General features: G+C 33.0%; 1 protein-coding gene across 1 annotated transcript; it reads right to left on the bottom strand.

The window, feature by feature from the left end:
- Positions 1-8,120: 8,120 nt before the first annotated feature.
- LOC107858492 (butanoate--CoA ligase AAE1) lies at positions 8,121-18,593 on the bottom strand. Its single transcript, XM_016703156.2, has 3 exons — positions 18,088-18,593; positions 9,081-9,888; positions 8,121-8,907 (listed from the first exon to the last, which is right to left on the bottom strand). Exons 1-3 carry the CDS (start codon positions 18,466-18,468, stop codon positions 8,279-8,281), a joined length of 1,818 nt encoding a protein of 605 aa, XP_016558642.1. The 5' UTR covers positions 18,469-18,593; the 3' UTR covers positions 8,121-8,278.
- Between the last annotated feature and the right edge of the window lie 5,069 nt (positions 18,594-23,662).

Below are 23,662 nucleotides of genomic sequence, written 5' to 3'. Positions count from 1 at the left end.
TTAGTCTACCTCTCGACCGTCTATTTGATTTAACAAATGTCAAAGTGTCTTATCTTTTATTTTTAGAAAATACATTCATACCATTCTTGAGTAATCTTCAATCAAAGTCATAATGTACTTGACACCACTTTTAGAGGAATTTTGTTTGGATCCCACAAGTCTAAATATATATAATCCAACTTGTATTTGGTTTTGTGCTCTGCCTTCTTGTTAGCTTACCAAACACACTATATTCACAAAAATTCAATGCTTGATTTTTATATCATTCAAACATTTCTGCTTGTTCAACAAAGACAAATCTCTTATCACTCATACGACCAAGTCACAAGTGCTACAAACTGAAACCAATTCAAGTTACTCTTTCTAGAAGTTGCAATTGCTTTTTCGTTAACTACACTCGCTTAAAGATAACATAGTCTAGAATAAAGCTTATCTTTTAAGAGTAACATGGAGCCTTTACACATATTAATTATTCCGTTTTCTAAGTGAAACTTATAACCTTGATCATCCAAAGTTGGAAAATAAAATAAAATTCTTCTTCATTCAATACTAGAAAACTGTAAATTACATGAAAATTTTACTTAGGGACAATCTCGTAGGAATTACATGCGGATTTACCTACGAAAATATTAAATTCCTCTACATTAAAATATATTACCAGCGAACTGTGCATTTGTAACAAATTTTGCAGGTTAATTTGACGTCATATTGCGCAAATTTCGTACTTGCAACATTACCTGAGAAATGTATCGGTGGATATTTTATCTCTAGATAAATCCGCAGGTATATGGACAAATTTATATATTTTTTAAATCCATAGGAAAATCCCCAGGTAATTTATCCTACAGATGTACGTAGAGATGTTTTGGTGAAAATTTATGTGGCGAATTTTATTACCTAAAAAATTATTTGGGAATTATTTGCTACGAATTTTGTTGGGGATTTATTCTTCGGGATTTACCTATGAAATTATTATTTGAAAAATTATTAGGAGATTGTGTTGCTATGAATTTAGCTGAAAATTATTTCTTGGGAATTTACGTAGGATTTTTGTGATTTAAAAATTTTAAATAGGAAAAGGATAAACTTGAAGAATAAAAAACATAAAATAAAAAGAAATTAGATATTAAATCGGTGGACACGTATAATCAAGCAAAAGATGCTCAAGAAATTAAAACTAGTTTGTTGACATAGATGATACCACAGATGTATTCGAGCTGAATAAACCTTAGCTTGACTCGTTATGTTATCACCAAAAAATTAAAGAGGTGAAATTTTGTTGGCCTAAAATAGGGCGAAGAACGATTTAGGGTTCAAATAGAGTGTGCTTTTCTATTAGTTTCTAATGGTTAATTTCAATATAATTGTAAGGCATCATACTACGCATGCACGGCACGACAATATAATATAGCAATATAATGTACATTTAGGAGTCGTTTGGTGTGAAATATAAGGGATAATAATCACGAAATAAAAGAAAAAATTATTTTATTTTACATTGAGTTGAAAGTATTGGGTAGTTTCAATATAAAAAATGATAATAGCATTAGAAATGAATATTATCGTTAAATATTTACTTCTTTATTTCAGGTTATATAAATTTTTACAATCTTGTCAATTTAATAAGGTGTTGAAACATTACCAAAAAAAAAAACACGGGGGGGGGGGGGGGGGGGGAGTTGAAAAGAAAGGGTCTAAAATAATAATTGAAACTATCATATTAAGTTAATTTATATATTTATAGAAATCTATGTCGTTTTTCAATAATTTTAACATACATGTGGTTAATATTTAATCGCATACAAAAATCAATGATGCAATTTTATCTTCTTCTTTTTTTGAATTTGAGTAATACAAATCATAAAAATTATATGGCTAGTTATTTATACAATAGAAAAATAACTATTATAAATCTAATTAATGTTAATTTAATATTATTAAAAAATATTAAATTTGTATATTTTTTATTTACCTAATGCTCAATTTTTAAGTAGAGAAACATTGGATTATGTACGTTATAAATGTGAACTTTAATTATCTCCTTCATTGATAGAATTGCATTAAATTAAAAAATAATAATATTTTAACTATTTATCAAACTTGTATATCTTCTTTCCAAGTATTTAAAATGATAAAATTTCTCTAAGTTATTAAATGATAATTATTTTCAAATACTATCAGTGATTAAATATGTTAAAATGTAATTATTAAACTATAAATTAAAATAATAAATACCACAAATACCTAATAAGATATATAAACTATTGATAATAATTTCCTGTACTTTAAATTTATAAAGTATTTGTATTTTCAATTATTTATGAAATTTAGCATATCATAATTTTATTTTAGTTTGTTAATATTTTCTCGCTTCAAAGTTATCTTTCACTTTACATAGAGAAAGTTCTATTTGTACATGATTTTTAATATATATGAAGTTTAAATATTTTTAGAAATATAAATAACATTATGATATTTAGAATTTTGAGAAAATAAAGTATTTTTCCAAATATGTAAGTTCTAGTCATCTTATTAAGTAATCAATTAATTTGTATCCATTCGTATTTAATAATTTTAAATACATATTCTAAAAATAAATCTTTTTTATAAACAACGTGGATAATATCTTTTTTCCAAACTTCATAAGAGATAAATAAATAAAAATCTTTTATTTATAATTTTAATTTTCTCCTAGTTTAATATATTTGTTGTTTGGTACACCAGCTTGAATAAGTAGAAAGATATCTCATGAGATTATTTTATATCATCTTTCATATGGAATAGTAATTTCATTATTTTAGTGCAAATGATAGGATAAAATAATTTCAGAATTAGTTAATACCTCATACTAAATATGGGATAAAGTTAATCCCAAAGTTATTTTCAAATTATTTTAGTTGTGAATATTATCTCATAGGAAGTGTAAGCATTAAATTTTCACAATATTAAGGCGTAAGTGATTTATTTTAAAATACATAAAGAATATTATAAGAATTTTTATTTTATTAATAAAAAAAGTAGAAATATATAACTATTAGAACACGCATTAATTTAATAGGCTGAGAATTTGGTGCAACTTTGTCCCACATCGAAAGAAGATATCAAGAATTAAGCATTTATAATGCTATTGATGAGAAAATTCGCAAAATGGAATTTCATAGAGCAGGGTTGGGCGGCGAGTTAGGTGGTGAATTTGCGAGCAACAAACGGGTATATATGTGGCTTCTTCCAATTTTCAGTGGGTTGGCAAGTGGGGATAATAGCGGTACTTGGTTTCAATTAATGATATTGAATTCGATTCCAAGAAATTTATTAGAATATTTTCATGGAATTTTACTTGGGAAAAAATTGTAGAAAACTTCCCTTTTCACCAAATTTTTCAAAAACAAATCTGTGGTATTTTAGTATTTTTTGGTAAGAAAATCTGCAAGTAATTTATATGTAAAATTTAAATCCCCAGGTAAATTATTAAGGAATTTTAAAATTCGCAGATAATAATTATCTACGAAGGTTTTAGCATTGAATTTTTGTTGGTAGAAAAATCTGCAGGAAATAAAGTTACCTGCGAATTTTCATATATAATCCTCAGAAAAATTTTCATGTAATTCACGTTTTTCTTGTAGTGATTTGAGAAATATGCCAAAACTCATTATTTCTAATAATGTCATCGAACATTCTCAACTTGATGTTACCAATACCCTCTACCTCAAATAAATTATCATCACCTAGGAAGATAGTTTCACTCGTCTGCTTGTAAGTTGAAGACCAATTCTTACGTGGACACATGTGCAAAGTTGCACTAAAATCAAGAATTCAAAAATTGTGCCTATGATCAGAAGTCACGATGTAAACTTCCTCTACATAGTCACTTGTTTTTCAGAATCATTACTAGTGTCAACAATATTTGTAAAGTAATCAACTTTCTGCTTTCTAATTTTCTCCTTTATTTTAGGACAATCTCTTCTATAGTGACCCTTCTCCCCCCAATTATAGCAATTCTATTTTCTTGCTTTATACTTCGATCTGGAATTAGGCTTTTTTCTATTAAAGACCTTTTATTGTGTTCCTCCCTACTCACTAGACCTTTGCTCTCAGCTCTTCTATTCGAAAAGTTTTTCCTCAACTACTAAGATCTTGGTGCATTACTAACATCATCAAATGAAATATTGTCTATCCCATATAGTAGCGTATCTGTAAAAGTATCATAAAATGATGGTAAAGAACATATCACGATCAAGGCTTTCTCCTTACTATCAATTTTGAAATTTAGTTCTTCAAGTCCATTATAATTAAATTGAACTTATCAAGGTGATTTTTACCGGTATACCTTCATTCATACAAAGATTGTGCAATCTCTTTACAAGTAGAGACGATTTGTCAGTGATTTTCTAGAATATAAATCTTCCAACTTCTATGTCGTTGCTATAGATATTTCTTCAATAATTTATCGAAGAATGTTGTCAAAACACTCATGAAAATAACACACAAAACCTTCACCTTTAGGTCTGCTTTTTCTAATTCTTTTAACTCTTCTAAAAAAGTCTGCTCAGTTGTCTTTCATAAACCTTGTAACACTAAGGACGATCTCATTTTAATCTTTCATAGGCTGAAATTATATCACCCATTGAATCTCTCTATTTTATACTTTGTTGAAGATTATGGAGATATTTTAACCCTTGTTCATGTGTAGAAACCCCAAACTTGTTCTAATACAAATTATTGTTGAAATATCGTCGATTAACTAGCACACAATCATAAACAAAAAAATTAGAAAAGAAAAATAATACAAGAATTTAACGAGGTTCGACTAGGCCAAATTCTCCAAACAAAAAGAAAAGGACTTTTCTACTAAGAAAAAAGAAGTATACAATGCTTTAGAATCTCAATCTACATTCCCTATATATAGATGTCAAATAATTTGAAATCTATTAGGAAAAGGTTCTCCCAATCCTACAAGGACTATATTTTCCTTTTTCGGATCTATTAGGAAAATAAATCTCCTAAACCTATAGAAATTATGAGTTTTCTTAAATATACAAGGAAAAAATTCAAGACATAAATTAATATTCCAATTAACGTGCAACAACCAAAAGACCGATTCTCACATATGGGAGTAAAATTGTTTTTAATAATAGTGTTAACTACCTACTATCACACATTAAATTACACTAATAACATAAAAATTCTACACTATCAGTCAATATATGTAACTGAAATCCTATTGCAAGAGACCATAACAAAAGCACTAAAACGAACATTGCACCAAGCCTTTACAGTAAGCTTTTTCCCAATATTACTTAAGTAGCACGTCAATAGATAATCCATAGCCATGTAAACATTCTGAACCTCTGTCAAGACCGAAAACTAAGGGTCATGATGACACTTATCGCGGCAAGTCTTGACAAATAAGCCTATCACCCAAACTAATATAAAATAGAAAAATCGTAACAAAACTCAAGGCAAGACTCCTAGAACGTAGTCAAACCACACATATATAGTAATAACGAAAATGCATAATTAAAGATACAATACAATATCTCAAAATCTGATGTCACAATGTAAGAACTACTAAATACATCTCAAATGTCAAAAAATACAATGATAGTTGAAAGAATCATAATCTGTCTATGAAATATAAAACAGGACATAAAATGGCAAGAAAAGGTAGTAGGCCAACTCCAAAAACATAGACCAACCGCTACCTTATATATACTCTAGATATCGCCTAAACCGGCTATCATGCGGCGCATTCGTACTTGAATCTGTATCGAAAGGGCACAATCGGATGAGTAAGGTCTGCTTGTATTCTAAGTATCATACGCCGACTAAGCAAAGTAAAAAATAAAGCATATAAAATACACACTATGGGCACGTCACTTGCAATCAGAAAAAGTCTCAAATGATAGCCCACACCATCTTCACTAACAGTTCTACAATATTCACATATACCACTCGTAAATACAAGAAAGAAGCACAGATATACATATATCACATATATATAAGTATGGAAAAGAAGTACAAATAGACAGATATCACATCAAAGATAATAATACAACACAAAATGAGCACAATAAATATGAAATGCAATGAATAAGATGATGTTGATGATGATGTGATGTGATACACAAGATTATCGCACAACTTCTGTATACACCTACCGAGCTATGCTCCCGAGGCAGGACCCATGGAGGGATACGTCAGCTTACATACAGTCCAATATCCAATACCAATATCGATGACTCCTCTCCGGTCAATTCCTAGGCAGAAAGTCTATAAAGATGTCACAAGCTAGTGTTTTCAGTATTTCCACAATGGTATCAATATTTCACAAGTACATATGAAATAAAGATGTAATGATCACAACCAACCAGAATAATAATATTCAATCGAACCAATATACCAACCATGGTTTACCAACCATGTGAGCCAGAAATCCACTCAATATGTCAACTATCCATTAACCCACTCGGTCACACATAGCAAATAGTGTCACAAACCCATCAAATAACAACATAGGCCCCCACACGAGCACAACACATAATAAAACCGTTTCCATGATTAGTTTCCACACCCATAAAATAATTTTATATAAATATTAACTATCCAGTCAGTCTGAAAAAAGTTAAGTCATAACCTACCTCAACTACCGTAAACCGATACAAACAAGCCTTCAACACCGAGCTTTCACCTCACGAACGGATTCAAAATCAACTAAAATATACAAATATAGAATTTACGCATCAAGAGAAAGTCAATCATACCCATATTGCCTATTTCTGGGTTAGGATCAAAATGGGCCCCTGAAATTGATTTTTCAAAAAAGAAGAGAAAAACTGAAATTCTAGTCTAAAAATATATTATCCAAGATTATAGGGACTTACAAAAGAAAATTCAAGTAAAAACTAGTTGAAATTGGGGTTTAATTCGAGAAATTGCTAATTTTGACCTTTTGGGCCAAAATTTTCAAATGTAGAATCAAAATTTTGACAAGGTTTAAATGATGAAAAAGTGAAAAAAAAAAAATTGAAAAGAGGAATTTGGAGCTTACCCAAGCTTAGAAATGGAAGAAATTGCCCCAAAACTCAAAATCCCAAGCTCCAAGTCTTGAAAATGGTGAAAAAATCTCAAGAATAACGGATATAACCCACCCAGGTGTCGCCTAAGAGGCCATCACTTAAGCGACCAAGTGTTGCTACGCAATGCCCACCTTATCCCGTAAGTAGCCAGGTTGTCGCTTAAGCAACAATCACTTAGGCGAGCCTGGTGTCATTTAGGCAACACTTTAGCTGTCATGCCAAGTCACTTAAGCGATCAAAGTGTCGCTTAAGCGGTGCACCAGTTAGAGACTTGGAGAATTTTAAGTCTCCACAGACCCCTTGGGAGTTAAATAAGATTTAATGAATGATTTTTGAAATTATACCGAGGTGTGCAATTAAGAATTTTTAGTGAAACAATCTGTAATTTATTATGGTAGGTTAATTAATTCATTTTGTGAATTAAAATCATAATTAGAAGCCTCGCTAATTAAATGTGTTGTTCCTGTTGTGACCAAATAATTAGAAATTAAATGGAATATATTTCTTGGTGGAAAAGAAATAAAAAATTATTTTTGGTGGAAAAGAAACACCTAGCAGGTTTGGGAAAGAACATAAAAATCTGAAACTTGTGTTTGTATAAGGTGTTCTTATTCCATAAAAAAGGGGTTTTCATGAGTTCGACCATGAGAAATTTGCCCTGGATCCGAAAGGTGATTTTGTGGATGGTTCTTGCTCGTGTTTGAAGGTTCAATTTGCATTCGCTGTCATGCTTCAAGAGCTAAGTATTGATTTTATGTTTGATTAAAATTTGTGATTATGTGTTGTTTGTTTATATGCAAGTGATCCTGCTTATTGATTTCACTGTGTATGCCTATTTTCAACAGTGTTTTTTATATTTTTGAGATTTATACTTATATTTACTGTCATTTTAATCAAATTGTTATGCTAGCAGTGTAATTTAACATGCCATAGAAGTTTGTTTAGTTTATTTTTTTAAAGGTTACTAATTTCAGTTATGATGGATCATTACCTGTAAACGTGATAGTTTGGTGACTTTTACACTATCAGTGTAATATACCAGTCTTATCGCAATGCATCCCGAATTGTGGGACGAAGTATTTCTCTAATGTTATTACCATTTACCAGCAAGTATGGAATAAAGTGGCATTAAAAAGATATACAGACTTTCTATTCAGCAAATGACCTTCAAAGAAGCAAGCCAAGTGGCTTCTTCTTTTTTTTCAGAAAAGACTGCTTAAGGCTTTTGCTTTCTCCCTTAGGATAAATTTTTGTATCTTTCCCGTCGAAGTTTTTGGCAGATCCTGAAATATAACTGTCCGAGGTGCCTTGTAATGAGGTAAATTATCCTTGCAGAAGTTGATAATTTCTTGAGAACTAACATGGAATCCCTCCTTCAACTTCATAAATGCACAAGGTGTCTCACCCCAGTGGTTATCTGGTCGAGCCACTACTGCTGCTTCAAAAACTGCTGGATGACTATACAAAACTGTTTCCACCTCAACAGTGCTTATGTTTTCTCCACCAGATATTATGATATCTTTCAAACGATCCTTAACTTCTATATAACCATCAGGATGTTTTACAGCAAGATCACCACTATGAAACCATCCACCTCTAAAAGCTTCATCTGTTGCTTTTATATCTTTTAAATATCCGCTCATTACTGTATTGCCTCTAAACATAACTTCTCCCATTGTTACACCATCCGCAGGCACCTTCTTCATGGTGATAGAATCTCTTACATCAACTTCCTCAACACAAAGATGCTGCACTCCTTGTTTAGATTTTAGTATATATCTTTCATCTGAAGGCAAAGAATCCCACTCAGGCTTCCACAAGCAATATGTACCTGAAGGTTAATTTCACCCATTAGCACTGAATTTCATTCACTATAACAGTAGAGTTGCTAGATGTTTTATCACATTAAAGGACTAGAACTTTATCCACGATAATAGTGAAGCCGCAAAACTGTTTTTTATGGCTTCATTGTTATAATTAGTAAAGTTCAATGATCTCTTCTACCTGCTGCATATGTCTCCGTTAGTCCATATAAATGATTTACTCCAAACCCCAACTCCTCCATTCTTGAAATGATTTGTGGTGGTGGTGGTGAACCACCTGTCATAATTTTCACCTTGTGTGGAAGTGGCTTCCGGTCACACAACAATGTATTCGCTATCATGTTCAACACAGTAGGTGCACCACCCATATGTGTCACCTTGTACAGTGAAATACTTTCAAATATTTCTTTTGAAGATACACTTCTGAGACAAACATTGGTGCCACCTACTGCTGCTAGACCCCAAATGAGGCACCATCCATTGCAGTGAAATGTTGGAACAGTCCAAAGATAAATAGGGAGTGTGCTCATCTCATGAAGCAAAAATGTGGCAATAGAATTGAGATATGCACCTCTATGACTGTAAACAACTCCTTTGGGTCTTGATGTTGTTCCAGAAGTATAGTTAATGCTAATAGGGTCAAGTTCAGTTATTGGCCATCTAATAGCGAAACCTTTATCCCCACTTTCAAGGAGACTTTCATATTCACAAGTGTTGGGACTATTATTGTTAGATTTTTCTGGGATTATTACAACATGAAGAGGTTGTCTTGTTTTCTTGTTTTTGGTAGCAAGAAGAGAAAGTGCTTCTTGAGCAAGTTGGAGAAATTGTTGATCCACAAATATGATCTTTGCTTCTGAATGCATCAGAAGTGTTGATATCATAGCTGAATCGAGACGTGTGTTTAATGTACAAAGAACTGCTCCAGCCATTGGTACCGCAAAATGCAGTTCTTGTATTGCTGGTACATTAGGGGCTAGTGTTGCTACCTACAGAAAAGAATTGCAAATCATTTAAGTAGTTGTCATTATTAAGTTGGTATTCTGTGTAATAAGATAAGTTAATTGAAAACCAAAAGAGTAAAAAAGAAAATGAAGGGGATCCATAGTTAAGAGCATCTGAAAAGGGATTTGCACTGAAGGTATGACTGAACTAAATGTTACAATACCAAAATCATCATTGTCATTCAAGAAAATATAAGAGCTTCTCAGTAGGTGCAGTGCTTCTAGACGCCCCCCCCCCCCCTACCTTCGGGAAAAAAGAAGAAGAAGAGAGCTTGGACTCTCAACCCTCAAGTAGAAATAGCAGGTTTAAGTTCTAAGGATAAAAAATATTGTAATTTCTTATTAATCACTTTTTTTTTTTCTTTTTTAAAAAGGGATGCTCACACATGGTGGTCGGATAGTTCTAAATAGGACAAATTCATCGATAGAACCTCAAACTTGTCCTAAAAATTCACTTAGGCTCCTAAACTAAGGTTTGTCCCTATCACACCTCTAAACCTCCGAATTTTGTTTCAATTGAGCCTTTTTTGCATAATCAGCAAAAGGTATAGAGTGTGTGTAACATACTCGCCTTACATGGAAAAATTGGCCAGTAAAAAAAATACACGTGGCAAACGATTTTTTTTAAAAAAATATACATTAAAAATCCAATTAAATAAAGATAAATGTTGAGTGGGTCCAAAATTTTTTTTAAATATATTATAGTTTTTTTAAAATAATAAAAAATTGATCCCCCACCCCATCCCACCCCTTCCATTCTCTTCTCCAGATGCAGAAAATGAACTTTAAAAAAAAAAGAAATATGTCCCACTAATTTAAGAAAAGAGTATCAATTTAGCAAAATTATTTCTCTACAACCTCAGTAGTTTATTTGCAGTGAAGTAATCTAACAATTCTAACCAAATTTACCCTAATTCTAATCGACCAACTTTGAAATTTTGAATTGATTTCCGGCGAGTCTAGCCGAAAAATGCATTCGAAAACGATGAATTTTTCGGCCTGTCGATTAGTTTTCATTTTTCATAATCTATTCCTATTTTTTTTTAATTCTTTGCTTCTATTTCATTTGATAAGGCTTCGTTGGATTTTTGGATGGGTGGAGATAATTGGTATTTTTCGGTGAAAGGAGAGTCGATTTTAGTTGATGGATCGCCGGAATGGAGCTGGGTTTATCGTTTTCGTCTTGCCGGAGCTCTGGTGAGCTTCGACAGTGAAGAAAAATGGAGAATACTATCAATGATTCCATTACAAATCAGTATCAATGAATTTCATTACAAATATGACGGAATTAAAAATCCCTTTTAAGGAGCTTGATTCGATCCTTTAAAGTTTTCGGCATTTCTAAATCCGTTGGTAGCTTTTTAGTTATCAGAAGGAAATGGGGTGCGGATGGGGTAGGGTGAAGATGATGACGCGGGGTGGGGTGAGGGTGAAAGACGATGACGCAATGTGGGGGGTGGGGTGGGGTGAAGACGATGATATTGGGGGGAGGGGTTGAAGATTTTTTTTTTAATTAGAAATTATTATAATTAAAAATTATATTAATAAAATAATTTATGTATAAGATTTTTAATTAAAAAAAAAGTTAAATATTATTGTTTTCTTCGATTCACGCGCCCAAGGAGAGTGTAACATAGGAGAGTGTAACATACTCTCCTTGCCAAATCAGCATTTTGTGTTTGATAGGTACCAATTTTAGCACTTGAGGTGCCTGATAGGTACAAGCCTTAGATTAGAGGCCTAAGTGAATTTTCGGGACAAGTTTGAGGGGCTATCGATGGGTTTGGCCTTCTAAATAATAGTGTTGAACTTGCTATCCCACATTAAATAACATTAAAAACACAAATTCTAACATAGCCAGTGTATATAAATCCTATTGTAAGGGCCCGTTTGGATAGGCCGAAAAAAATGGTTTTTAATTTTTCTTTTAAAAGTTCTTTTGAAAGTGCTAAACTTATTTTAAAAATAAGGAGTTACGTGTTTGGATAAAAGTACTGAAACTGAAAAAAAATTATTAATGTGTTTGGTAAACAAATGCTTTTAAGCAATTTTTTAGGGGGAAAACATGTGAAATATCCTTAAAACTATTAACAATATATAAAATCGATTATTATTAATTTTTATTTCTAAAATGATTCAAATTAAAATTAATATATATTTTAATATATATATATATATATATATATATATATATCTTTATCTCTCTCTCTCTCTCTCTCTCTCTCTATATATATATATATATATATATATATATATATACTATTAATTTGTGCATTAAAGAACCTTTTTTTGTTAAAAGAGTTTAAATAATTAAGCAAAATATATATGTTACTAATTATTATAATTACATTAATAGACAAATAGTTGGTCACAAATGATACTATTTGTTTGATAAAAAGACTCTTAATTAGAAAATATATTACTCGTTGATTGAGTAATGACTATCACTATTAAAACATTGACGAATATGAATGTTGCGTCGCGAAATATAGATGGATTATTCACTAATCGTCCATGAAGTTGTATATCTTCAATGAGTATTCTCCATATATTTTGGTTGGTGAGTTATTTTTTTTATTAGAGAAATTCATATGTTGTACAATAATAATTGTCCAAATTTAAATGAATATATTAAAGAAGGAGAACAATATCCATAAATCGAAGGTTTTTCTCTCTTCACTAACGTTACAATAATGTTTCACCAAACGTCCTTCTTCTCCGATCAAGCAGCTGGCGCCGACGACAGCAACTGGTAAGTCTACATTCTTTGCCTCTCTCTCTCTCAAGCTTCTTCTCTCCCCCATATCTCTAAAGTGACTTTCCTCTCTCCCCCCTTCTTGGCCATCTGCTGCTGTTATAGCTGGCAAGACTGGGGTTTTCGTCGGCACGACTCCGGCGATGGTCCCCAGAATGCAGAACCAGTCACGCCCAGTTGAAGCTCCAGTGACAGCGACAACCGACAGCCGGCGACAGCTTTTCGATGACGCTATTTTCAGCAAATAACTTAGAAAGCAAAATTGACGATACCATCAGCACGCATGAGTACCCTGGTGACAGCTAAGGTTTGATATTTACATACTTTTACTAGTTATTATTTTACTGTTTCATTTGTATTGTTTTGTTTTCTTGTGAGTATAGTTTGTATCGGTTTGCTATAGCTTGTTGGTGGATATCTATGTGTTGTTTAGCTGCTAGGCCGGATCAGGTATTTTGTGACTGAATACTGTTTCTTTACTGCTTTCTTCCTTTTTCTTTTTTGCTTTCCTATTGGTGTTTTATTTTTGGTGTCTACTTGTCTATTGGCTTGCGGCTTTGTTTAGGCTTGGTTTTGGCCTTAAGTGGTGGCTGTAGGGGTTGATGGTGGAATAGGGTCATGTCTGAGGGGGTTGGGGTTGGGGCCGACTTTGCATTGGGGTGAAAAAAGGCGGTCAGGGGTAGGTGTGGGGTCTAGGTCGGGTGTTAGGGCTGGGGCGGTGAGTGGTGGTAGAGATAGGCGAAAGGCGAGAGTGGATAGGTTGAGGGTAGGGTCTTGGAATATAGGGACCCTTCAGAGTAAGTCCATAGAGCTGGTGAAGATTCTTAAGAGGAGGAAGATTAATATTGCGTGTGTTCAAGAGACTAAATGGGTAGGGTCTAAAGCCAGGGATGTGGATGGGTATAACCTTTGGTACTCAGGGAGTGACATGCGTCGGGATGATATGAGGATCTTAGTGGATGAAGAGCTTAGAGCGTATGTGGTGAAGGTAAAGAGGGTCTGTGATAGGTTGATGACGATCAAGTTGGTTATTGGGGGGTTTACACTGCATGTGTGTAGTATTTATGCTACGCAGGTTGGCTTGGGAGAGGAGGTGAAAACGGGGTTTTGGAAGGCTTTGGATGAGGTGGTGAGAGACGTGCCTAGTTCGGAGAGGATTGTCAGAGCGGGGGACTTCAATAGGCACATTGGGGTTGTGCCGGGAGGTTATGACGATGTGCATGGGGGTTTTGGTTTTGGTGATTGGAATGAGGAGGAAGCAACTTTGTTGGATTTTGCGAGGGCTTTTGGGTTGGTGGTGGTGAATTCGAGTTTTTTGAAGAAGGGGGATCACCTGATTACCTTTTGAAGTGCGATAGCCAAGACTTAGATTGACTTTTGCAGCTAAAGAGGGGGGTAGGATTTTATGTAAGGACTATAAAGTCATTCCGAGTGAGCATCTTTTGACTCAGCACAGGCTCCTAGTGATAGACTTGTTTATGAAGAGAAGCAAGAAGAGAAGGGTCGAGGAGGGTCGGCCTAGAATTAGGTGGGGTGGCTTAACGTCAGATAGTAAGCTGAAGATAGAAGAGAAAGTAATGGTTTTGGGGGTGTGGGATTGTAGGGGAGACGTAGATGCCATGTGGGATAAGGCTGCTAGTTGCATCACAGAGACTGCTAGAGAAGTGTTGGGTGTTTCGAGGGGTCGGGCAGGACGACATAAGGGGGACTGATGGTGGAATAAAGATGTTAAGAAGGAAGTGAAGATTAAGAAGGGGGCGTATGTTAAGCTGATTGAGAGTAAAGATGCAGAGGAGAAGAAGATGAATTGGGAGGTCTACAAATTAGCAAAGAAGGAGGCTAAGTTTACAGTTACGACAACAAAGTCAGCAGCGTTTGAGAGCTTTTATGTGGGGTTAGAGTAGAAAGGCGGGGAAAGAGGTTGTATAGGCTTGCTAAGGCTGGGGAGCGGAAGGGTCAGGACCTCAACCAAGTGAAGTGCATTAAGGGAGAGGATGGTAGAGTTTTGGTGGAAGATGCCTATATTAAGAAGAGATGGCAGGAGTATTTCCATAGGCTTTTGAACGAGGAAGGGGACATAGGCATTGAGTTAGGTGAGCTGGAACACTCTAAGGTGAGACGTGATTTCAGTTATTGTAGACGATTTAAGGTTGAGGAGGTCGGAGAAGCGATTCGTACGATGCAGAGGGGAAGGACGATGGGGCCTGATGAGATTCTGGTGGATTTTTGGAAGTTTTCAGGTAGGGCAGGGTTAAGGTGGTCAACTGATTTGTTTAACGGCATTTTCAAGACGGCGAGTATGCCTGAAGCATGGAGGTGGAGTACGATGATTTCTTTATACAAAAATAAGAGGGACATTCAGAGTTACACCAACTATAGGGGTATCAAGCTGCTGAGTCATACTATAAAGATTTGGGAGAGGATGGTGGAGCGGAGATTAAGGAAGATCGTGTTTATTTTAGAGAATCAGTTTGGTTTTATACTCGGTCGCTCAACGATAGATGCAATATACCTGGTGAGGAGATTGGTGGAACAGTATAGGGAAAGAAAGAGGGATTTGCACATGGTGTTCATCGACTTAGAGAAGGCTTATGACAAAGTCCTTAAGGAGGTTCTTTGGAAATTCTTAGAAGAAAGAGGGGTTCTGGTGGTGTACATCAGGGCTATTAATGACATGTACGATGGAGGAAAGACTCGGGTGAGAACAGCAGGAGGGAACTCAGAACATTTTTCAGTCGAGACAGGGTTGTATCAGGGTTCGACTCTTAGCCCGTTCCTGTTTGCTTTGGTGATGGATGTGTTGACGCGACATATTTAAGGGGAGGTGCCATGGTGTATGTTGTTTGCGGATGATGTAGTGTTGATTAACGAGACGTGAGGGGGTGTGAATGAAAAATTAGAGGTTTGGAGGCAAACCCTGGAGTCCAAGGGGTTCAGGTTGAGCAGGTCCAAGACGGAGTATATGGAATGCAAGTTTAGCGACTTGAGGTAGGAGGACGGTGTGGTGGTGAGGTTGGATTCCTAGGATGTTTGTAAGAGGGATAGTTTTAAGTATCTTGGGTCTATGATTCTAGGGAATGGTGAGATTGATGAGGATATCTCTAACCGTATTGGAGCAGGTTAGATAAAGTGGAGGCTCGCCTCGGGTGTGTTGTGTGATAAGAAGGTGCCACTTAAGCTTAAAGGCAAATTCTATAAAGTGGCAGTCCGTCCAGCTATGTTATATGGAGCAGAGTGTTGGCCAGTCAAAAACTCCCACATTCAAAAATTGAAGGTGGCGAAAATGAGAATGTTGTGTTGGATGTGTGGACTTACTAAAGGGGATAGAGTTCAGAATGAGATAGTCCAGGAGAAGGTGGGAGTGGCTTTGGTGGAGGACAAGATGCGAGAAGGAAGACTGAGATGGCTTGGGCATGTGATGAGGAGGGGCACAGATGCCCCAGTTCGTAGGTGTGAGAGGCTAACGTTGGATGACTTTCAGAGGAGGAGAGGTAGGCCGAAGAAGTACTGGAGGGAAGTGATTATACATGATATGGAGCAGCTACAGCTTATTGAGGACATGACCCTAAATAGGAAGGTGTGGAGATTGCAGATAAGGGTAAAAGGCTAGGTCGCGTGCGTGGGTTGTAGCTAGTAGTAGAAGAGTTCATGTATAGCTGGGTTAGTAATTCCAGGACTGTGTCCATAGATGGGGGTCGTACTTTTCGGATGCCATATTTCTTATCTCTTATTTCATATTGCGCTTATTTACCTTATTTCGTATTGCTCTGATTTCTATTTTATTTTTAGTATGTCTTATTCCGTTTATGTTATGCCACCCACCATACTTAATGGTGCATTATGCTCTTACTTACTATTCTCTATCTTGAGTCGTGGGTCTATTGGAAACAACCTCTCTACTTCTTTGGAGGTAGCAGTATGGACTGCGTACATTCTACCCTCTCCAGACCCCACTTTGTGGGAATACACTGGATTTGTTGTTGTTGTGTGTATATTAAAAAAGGAGAATAATATATAAAAATTCATATTTCATAAATTGAAAGTTTCATACAAAAATGTAATAATATAGCTACACAAGAATAATTTTGGAATGAGGGAGAATTTTGAGGGACAAAAATATCTTTTAATTGGTCAAAATGCAATAGTTTATAAGCCAAAAAAATAAATTAGGAATTGAAGTTTTTAGTTTTTGGCTTATAAAAAGTAAATTTTAATTTTTTTTAAGTAATTTTAAAATTTATCAAACACTTAAAAAAATAACTTAAAAATTATTTTGACCAAAATATAAGCTCATTCAAACAACTACAAAATCCTATTGAAAGAGACCATAACAAAACAAACGAAAAAAAAAAAAAAAGGAATTATAACCTTGCAGTGAGCTTTTCCGATATTTGTAAAGTAGCAAGTTAACAGATAAATCATAGCCACGTGACGTTGTGAAAATCTCAAATGACGCACAAAAAAAAAGTTTAGTACGGCAATAACTTTTAAAATTTATTACTAAAAAAATTCATTTTAGAACTCAACCAACATCTTGTTTGACCATCAAAATGCATATAAGTGTTTTATTTAACAAAGTTGCTCTGATCCGGGTGAGGTGTTTCATACCGGTGTAGATTTTGATGTATGATTTTTATGATCTCAATTTTAAGATTTGGGGATATGAATCCATGTCCGAATATAGGTGCAGAAATTCAATTAAAAATAATTCAAATGTCTCAAAAAAGAGATATAAAACCTAAATAATGAGATATTATATGAAAAAACTAGAGGAGAAAATATTGATCAAGAGAAGAATAATGAAAGGAGATAAAAGAAAATGTAGTAACCTTAAAATTTCTCTATACAAGGTATTTCATTTTTTTCAATTGAACTTTCATATCATTTTCTTTAATTTCAACTTTAGCTTTTGTTTTGATTTAAAAAATCATTATCAGTCCAAATTGTCCTTGTTGATTTTGATCAAACAACCAAAGTCAGTTGACCAGATCAAGTACGGATCTCATACTCATACTCATGTCTTGTCAATACAGGTGTGGCAGTACTACAATAGTAAAAAGTCTGAGTAACTTAGTTATTAGACATTTTTTATTTAAATTTTAATAAACTTTTGCATGTATTCTCAAACATCTATTAATTAGTTAAGTTAACTATATAAAATATGACATATCTTTTAATTATACATATCCTCCTCAGTTGGAACAAGTTTGAGGCAATTTTACAGCTTGTTGAGGCTATTGTATATAGTTAAAGAAAGTTACATATTTTAAGTGGTTAACTTATATACATAACGAGCCCTTTAAATTAAAACACGTGCAAAATCTTTTACCAAAATTTGAACTAACATTTTCTATCAAGAACACTTTATCATGCGTTCAAATATTAAATTAGAATAAGAATATTTACACGTATATAAAAATTTTAATTACCACATCTCCACGAGAAATGCCCAAGTGATTAACAAGAGCAGAAGCAAGCTTGAGACACCTAGCATGAGTCTGTTCCCATGTGTATAAGACAGAAGAAGGGCCATAGATAACTGAAGTCCTTTCACTGAAAACTTTGGCTGCTCTCTCCAAGAAACTTATGGGTGTCAATGGAACATAATTTGCTTCACATGATTTTATGGATGCCCATGCCGAGGACGACGACGACGACTCGTCTTCATGATGATGATCCATAGAAAGCTGGCACAACAAATGGGACCTCTTAGTGCGTGAGAGGTGAACTTGATTAGGACCATTTGAGATACAGAATTTTGAGTCCTTTACAAAATGACTCATGTTGATGGTTGAACAGAGAATATCCATCGCAAATATGAATAAAGAGCTGCAAATTAAACTTAATTTGCAGTATCATGGACTTACTATAAACAATCTTATGTTATATATATCTGGGTTTAAACTATTACTTCCCCCTCTTTTTATATTAGTTGTCTATTTTTCTCTTTACACGCTTTTTTAAAATCATAAATAACTAATTTACCATTTATCAACTCATTTGAAAAAGAAACTTCATGGTAAGTTTTAGTTAATTTTGTCTTGATTTAATAAATGGACAATTAATTTGAAATATTTATTTCTAGTAAGATGACAACTAATTTGAGACGGATAAAGTATATATATATATATATATATATATATATTTCAATAATATTATATTTCACAAAGATAATCAAAGATAATAAATGAGGATATATTTCAGTGAATAATGATTGATTTTTTAGTATATCAGTTTGTAAAACCTATTCAGTACTCCCTCTTTTCTATCGTTTCTTCATGTTTATCATTCTTATAGTTTATATTTGTTTCAATTTTTCTTTTATAATAAAATGTTAAAATACTCTTAAATTGTATGTGAGAAGGCCTTCCTCTTTATTATACTACTTGAAAATAATTTGAAAGAAAATTTTGAAAAACATATTGTCACTTTATATATGTCAGCGTGAGACGTATCATTATGTAGGAGTGTACTTCTTCATCTATGATTAAAACTTAACTTGATAATACTTTTTTTGGTTTACTGAAAATTCAATGTTAAATAAATTCAAAATACATGAACTTATAATTAATAATTCTTACAATAACTGAAGAAACGAAACAAGAGAAAAGTATGAAAGATAAATAATTTCTATTATAAAGGAACTAAAATTTTAAAACAATAGAAAATACTAAAGGAATATAACTATATATTTTATGTTTAATAAGAAATTATGTTACAAATAATTTATTTAGGACAATTTGATCAATTTTTAAATTTGGTGGTGTAAAATCTTTTTAAAAATAAAATAAAAAGTTTAAAATATATATATAATAAGACTATAACTTGAATAAAAAAAATTAATATACTATAAATTATCATGTAAATTGTTAAATTTAATAAGTATTATTACAAAGTGGTTGAAAATTCTAAGATATTACTAAGATCTCAAAAAGAAAAAAATACATAAGCATAATTAAAAAGAAAAATAATAATGAAAATGTTTCTCTATTTTGTCATAACAAAAAGCATGTTTATATTTTTTTCTTCCATTTAAAAGGTTTATAAGATGCTTAATTGACAATGCAAATTATTAAACAAAATAAATATTGAGCCCGTGCATAGCATGGGATACATAATCTAGTATGTGTATGTGTGTGTCTATATATATATATATATATATATAAATTGTCAAATTTAATAAGTATTATTACAAAGTGATTGAGAATTCTAAGATATTACTAAGATCTCAAAAAAAAAAATACATAAGCATAATTAAAAAGAAAAAGAATAATATAAATGTGTCTCTATTTTGCAATAACAAAAAGCATGTTTATATTTTTTTTCTCCATTTAAAAAGTTTATAAAATGCTTAATTGACAATAAATCATGAAAAATTATTAAACAAAATAAATATTGGGCTCGTGCATGCTGAATATAGTGAAAAAATATTACTTCTAGACCTAGAATTATGACATAATCAAGGGTGGCTCTATCCTTTCAAAAGAAAGGCAAAGCCTTAAGCCTCCAAATTTAAGGTGTCTCATTTTTTTTAGTAATAATAAATTACAGATTTTAAGAAAATATATTAAATACTATTTATAAAAAAATAAACTTCTTATATAAAAGGAATTTAGAAGAATTTCTATATATCTAGTCTAGAATACCGTATCTCAAGAAAGATTTAATGCATTGACTATATTATTACTTAAAAAAAAATTATTAGAAGAAATCGATTATATAATTTTAAAAGTAGACTTGACAAGAAAATCAATTTTACTTAAAAATTTAAGGCATTTGTTCGCTTTTGACCTTAGGCCACGAATTTGTTTGAGCCATTCATGGATATAATTTTGGGCAAAATTCAGAAAATAACATACTTATCCCTTTAATTGTGAGTTTCATAGCAACGGTTTCATAATTATATAACATAGCAAGTTGTATTTTGTATTTTTGCAAACTGTTGCTACAAAAATACAAATACATATGATTTTTACTGCCCTTATGATCAATATGTATTTTATATTTTTGCAAACTGTTACTACAAAAATACAAATACATACAAATACATATACTACAAAATGTAATTTAATAAAAGTGTTGCTATTTTTTTGTAATTTAACACTTAAGTATGCTACTTTATGTATTTTTTCCTATAATTTTTCCCTTTCCATGTTGTGGAGTTTAAACCGAACAATTATATCAAACTGCACAAATTAAAATTAAAAATACTGATCACATCTAATTAATAATATACTATAATATATTTGTTTTCTAAGGAAAAGCGGAAAAACGAAAATTTCAATTTTTAAATTATAGAGCATCGTACCATGAGGCCTACTTCTTGTACATGTTTGTATATAAAGTATATTTCATATTCCCTCCTAGAAACAATAAACAAATGAGGAACCGTTTTAGTTGTTCAATCATTAGAAATTGCGCAGGGACGAATTGTTGAAAGAAGAAGAAAGAGCTGCAAGTTCAATGTAACAGTAATGAAACAGTTAATCTGTTTCAAGAAATTAGTTATTTTAATTAACTCTATGAAGTATAGTTGATAGAGTTAGTTAGGAAGTTAGCTTCTAGATCCTTTCATGTAACAATATATATACATGCTACTCACTAGATGTAAAGCTAAGAAAACACAGGATTCAATCAATGATCAAGCTCTCCATTCCATTTCTTCTCTGTTTTCTCTTCTTTCTTCCTCTCTAATTTGCAACTTACAAAGTTCATAAACTAAGAACTCTGATTCTATTCATGATATCAAAGCATGCGGTTCTATGCTCAATTCAAAGATTAAGTTTTAGCTTCCGTGATTGCAAAAGTCTAAGGGACAATACATAATCCAGTTCAGAAATTGATTTAAAACAATGGTGCTACCTTCTAACAATGGTGCAAATGTTGAGGAATCTTCAAGCTCGGCAAATGGTGCAACAGGTGCATAAAACTTTGCTGTAGTCGACTACAATCATCCACTATTTTTGCATCCCTCAGATGTAAGTGGTTTGCAGATTATTTTGTTTCAATTAACTAGAATTGAAAATTTCTCTATGTGGTTTCGATCTGTGAGACTCTCAGTGTTAGGAAGGATCAAACTAGGAATGGTAGATGGTTCGTGTTCCAAGGATAGATTTCCTCCTGAATTAGGCAATCACTGGGAAAGAGTGAATGTCATTATTCTCTCATGGATCATGAGAGTAAAAAATCTATAGGTGAGCAACAAAACTTTGGATGGGAAGTGTTGCAACTGGAATTCTTGGTGCTAATCCAACTTCTACAAGATATGAGTCTGCTATGTTTTATAGATGCAATGATTTTATCCTAAAGAAAATGAGTCAACAGTGTTTACCAGAGGAGTACAACAAAATAAACAATTCAAAAAGAACCACACTCTTTACTGTGAAATCTGCAAGATCAAAGGCCATATAAGGGAGAATTATTGGAAAGTGGTTGGTTACCCTACCGATTTCAAGTTCAGAAAGAAAATTGGCACTAGTGTAGGTGCAAATGTAGTCTATAATGCTGACATAGAAAATGCAGGACATATGTAGACTACTCACTCCACACTACCTCAAGATATTAGTATTACAACTGATACTAAGTCCATGTTGGGAGGAGCTACACATCAACCAACTCCATGCACCTTCACTAATGAACAATATGCTCAAATTCTACAACTACTACACAAAGAAGACAAGGCTAAGTATTCAGCTCATGCTTCAGGTAAAATGGTGGAGTCGATAGGCTCCACTAATAAGGGCCCATAGATTATAGACACAGGTGCAACCAATCACATGGTTACAGATCTCAGTGCCTTAATCAAGACCTTTATATCCAACACTGAAGTGCCAAAAACAGTATACTTACCAAATGGTAATATATCTCTAGTCACACATGTTGGCTCATGTAATGTGTTTGGACAAGACATTATCACAAATATTTTTCACCTCCCTCAGTTTAAATTTAACTTATTGTCTGTATCTAAACTTACAAAAGAATTACAGTGTTTGGTTGTTTTTATCCTGATTTGTGTATATTTTAGGATTTTTATAGTGGGGAGGTGAAGGGAATTGGTAGAGAAACTAATGGATTATATGTTCTTGCCAACACTACTATGAATGATGCTGTGATGATTACTCAAAGATCTGATGCACTTACTAATTCTGTCACTAGATCTATCTATGATTCTGTTATTGATAGTGTAAATCTAGACATAGCTTTATGACATAAAAGACTAGGACATGCCTCAACAAATGTACTCAAGAGAGTTCTATCCATAGATAATAGCATATATGCCAATAAGATCGCTGAGTGTGTAGTTTGCCCATGTGCAAAGAAAGTTAGACTTTCTTTTCCTGCTACATGTATTAAGACTTCTAGCACATTGGAATTAGTGCACATGGACGTATGAGGGCCCTATAAAGGAAATAGATACTTTTTAACAATAGTTGATGACTGCTCTAGAATGACTTGGATCTATTTACTTAAGCTTAAGTTTGATGTGTGTGTGTCACTATGTCAATTTATTCAGTATGTCAAGACTCAATTTGATAAGAATATTAAAATAATTAGGTCTGACAATGGATCTAAGTTTTAAACTAAGTATGTCATGCTTTGTTTACAAAATTAGGCATTATCCATCGAACAACATGTGCCTACAGCCCTAAAAAAAATAGAGTGGTTGAGAGAAAACACAGGCACATTTTAGAAGTCACTAGAGCCCTTAGATTTTAAGGTGCAATACCTATTAAATTCTGGGGTTTGTGTGTGAAAGAAGCAATATATATAATCAGCAGGATGCCTACAACTATACTAGATCACATGTCACCATATGAGAAAGTATATGGAAAGAAACCTGCTATTGGTTATATGAGAACTCTAGGTTGTTTGTGCTATGCTAAAATAGTTCAACAATCAGATAAATTGCAATCTACAACAAGAGAATGTATATTAATGGACTATTCTGAAAATCATAAGGGATATTTACTATATGATCATGCTAACAAAATATTTTTTGTTAAT

The sequence above is a fragment of the Capsicum annuum genome, chromosome 2, assembly GCF_002878395.1.
Source record: "Capsicum annuum cultivar UCD-10X-F1 chromosome 2, UCD10Xv1.1, whole genome shotgun sequence".
Lineage (NCBI taxonomy): Eukaryota > Viridiplantae > Streptophyta > Magnoliopsida > Solanales > Solanaceae > Capsicum > Capsicum annuum.
Note: the sequence above shows the minus strand (reverse complement) of the source record. Positions and strands in the feature narration are given on the sequence as shown.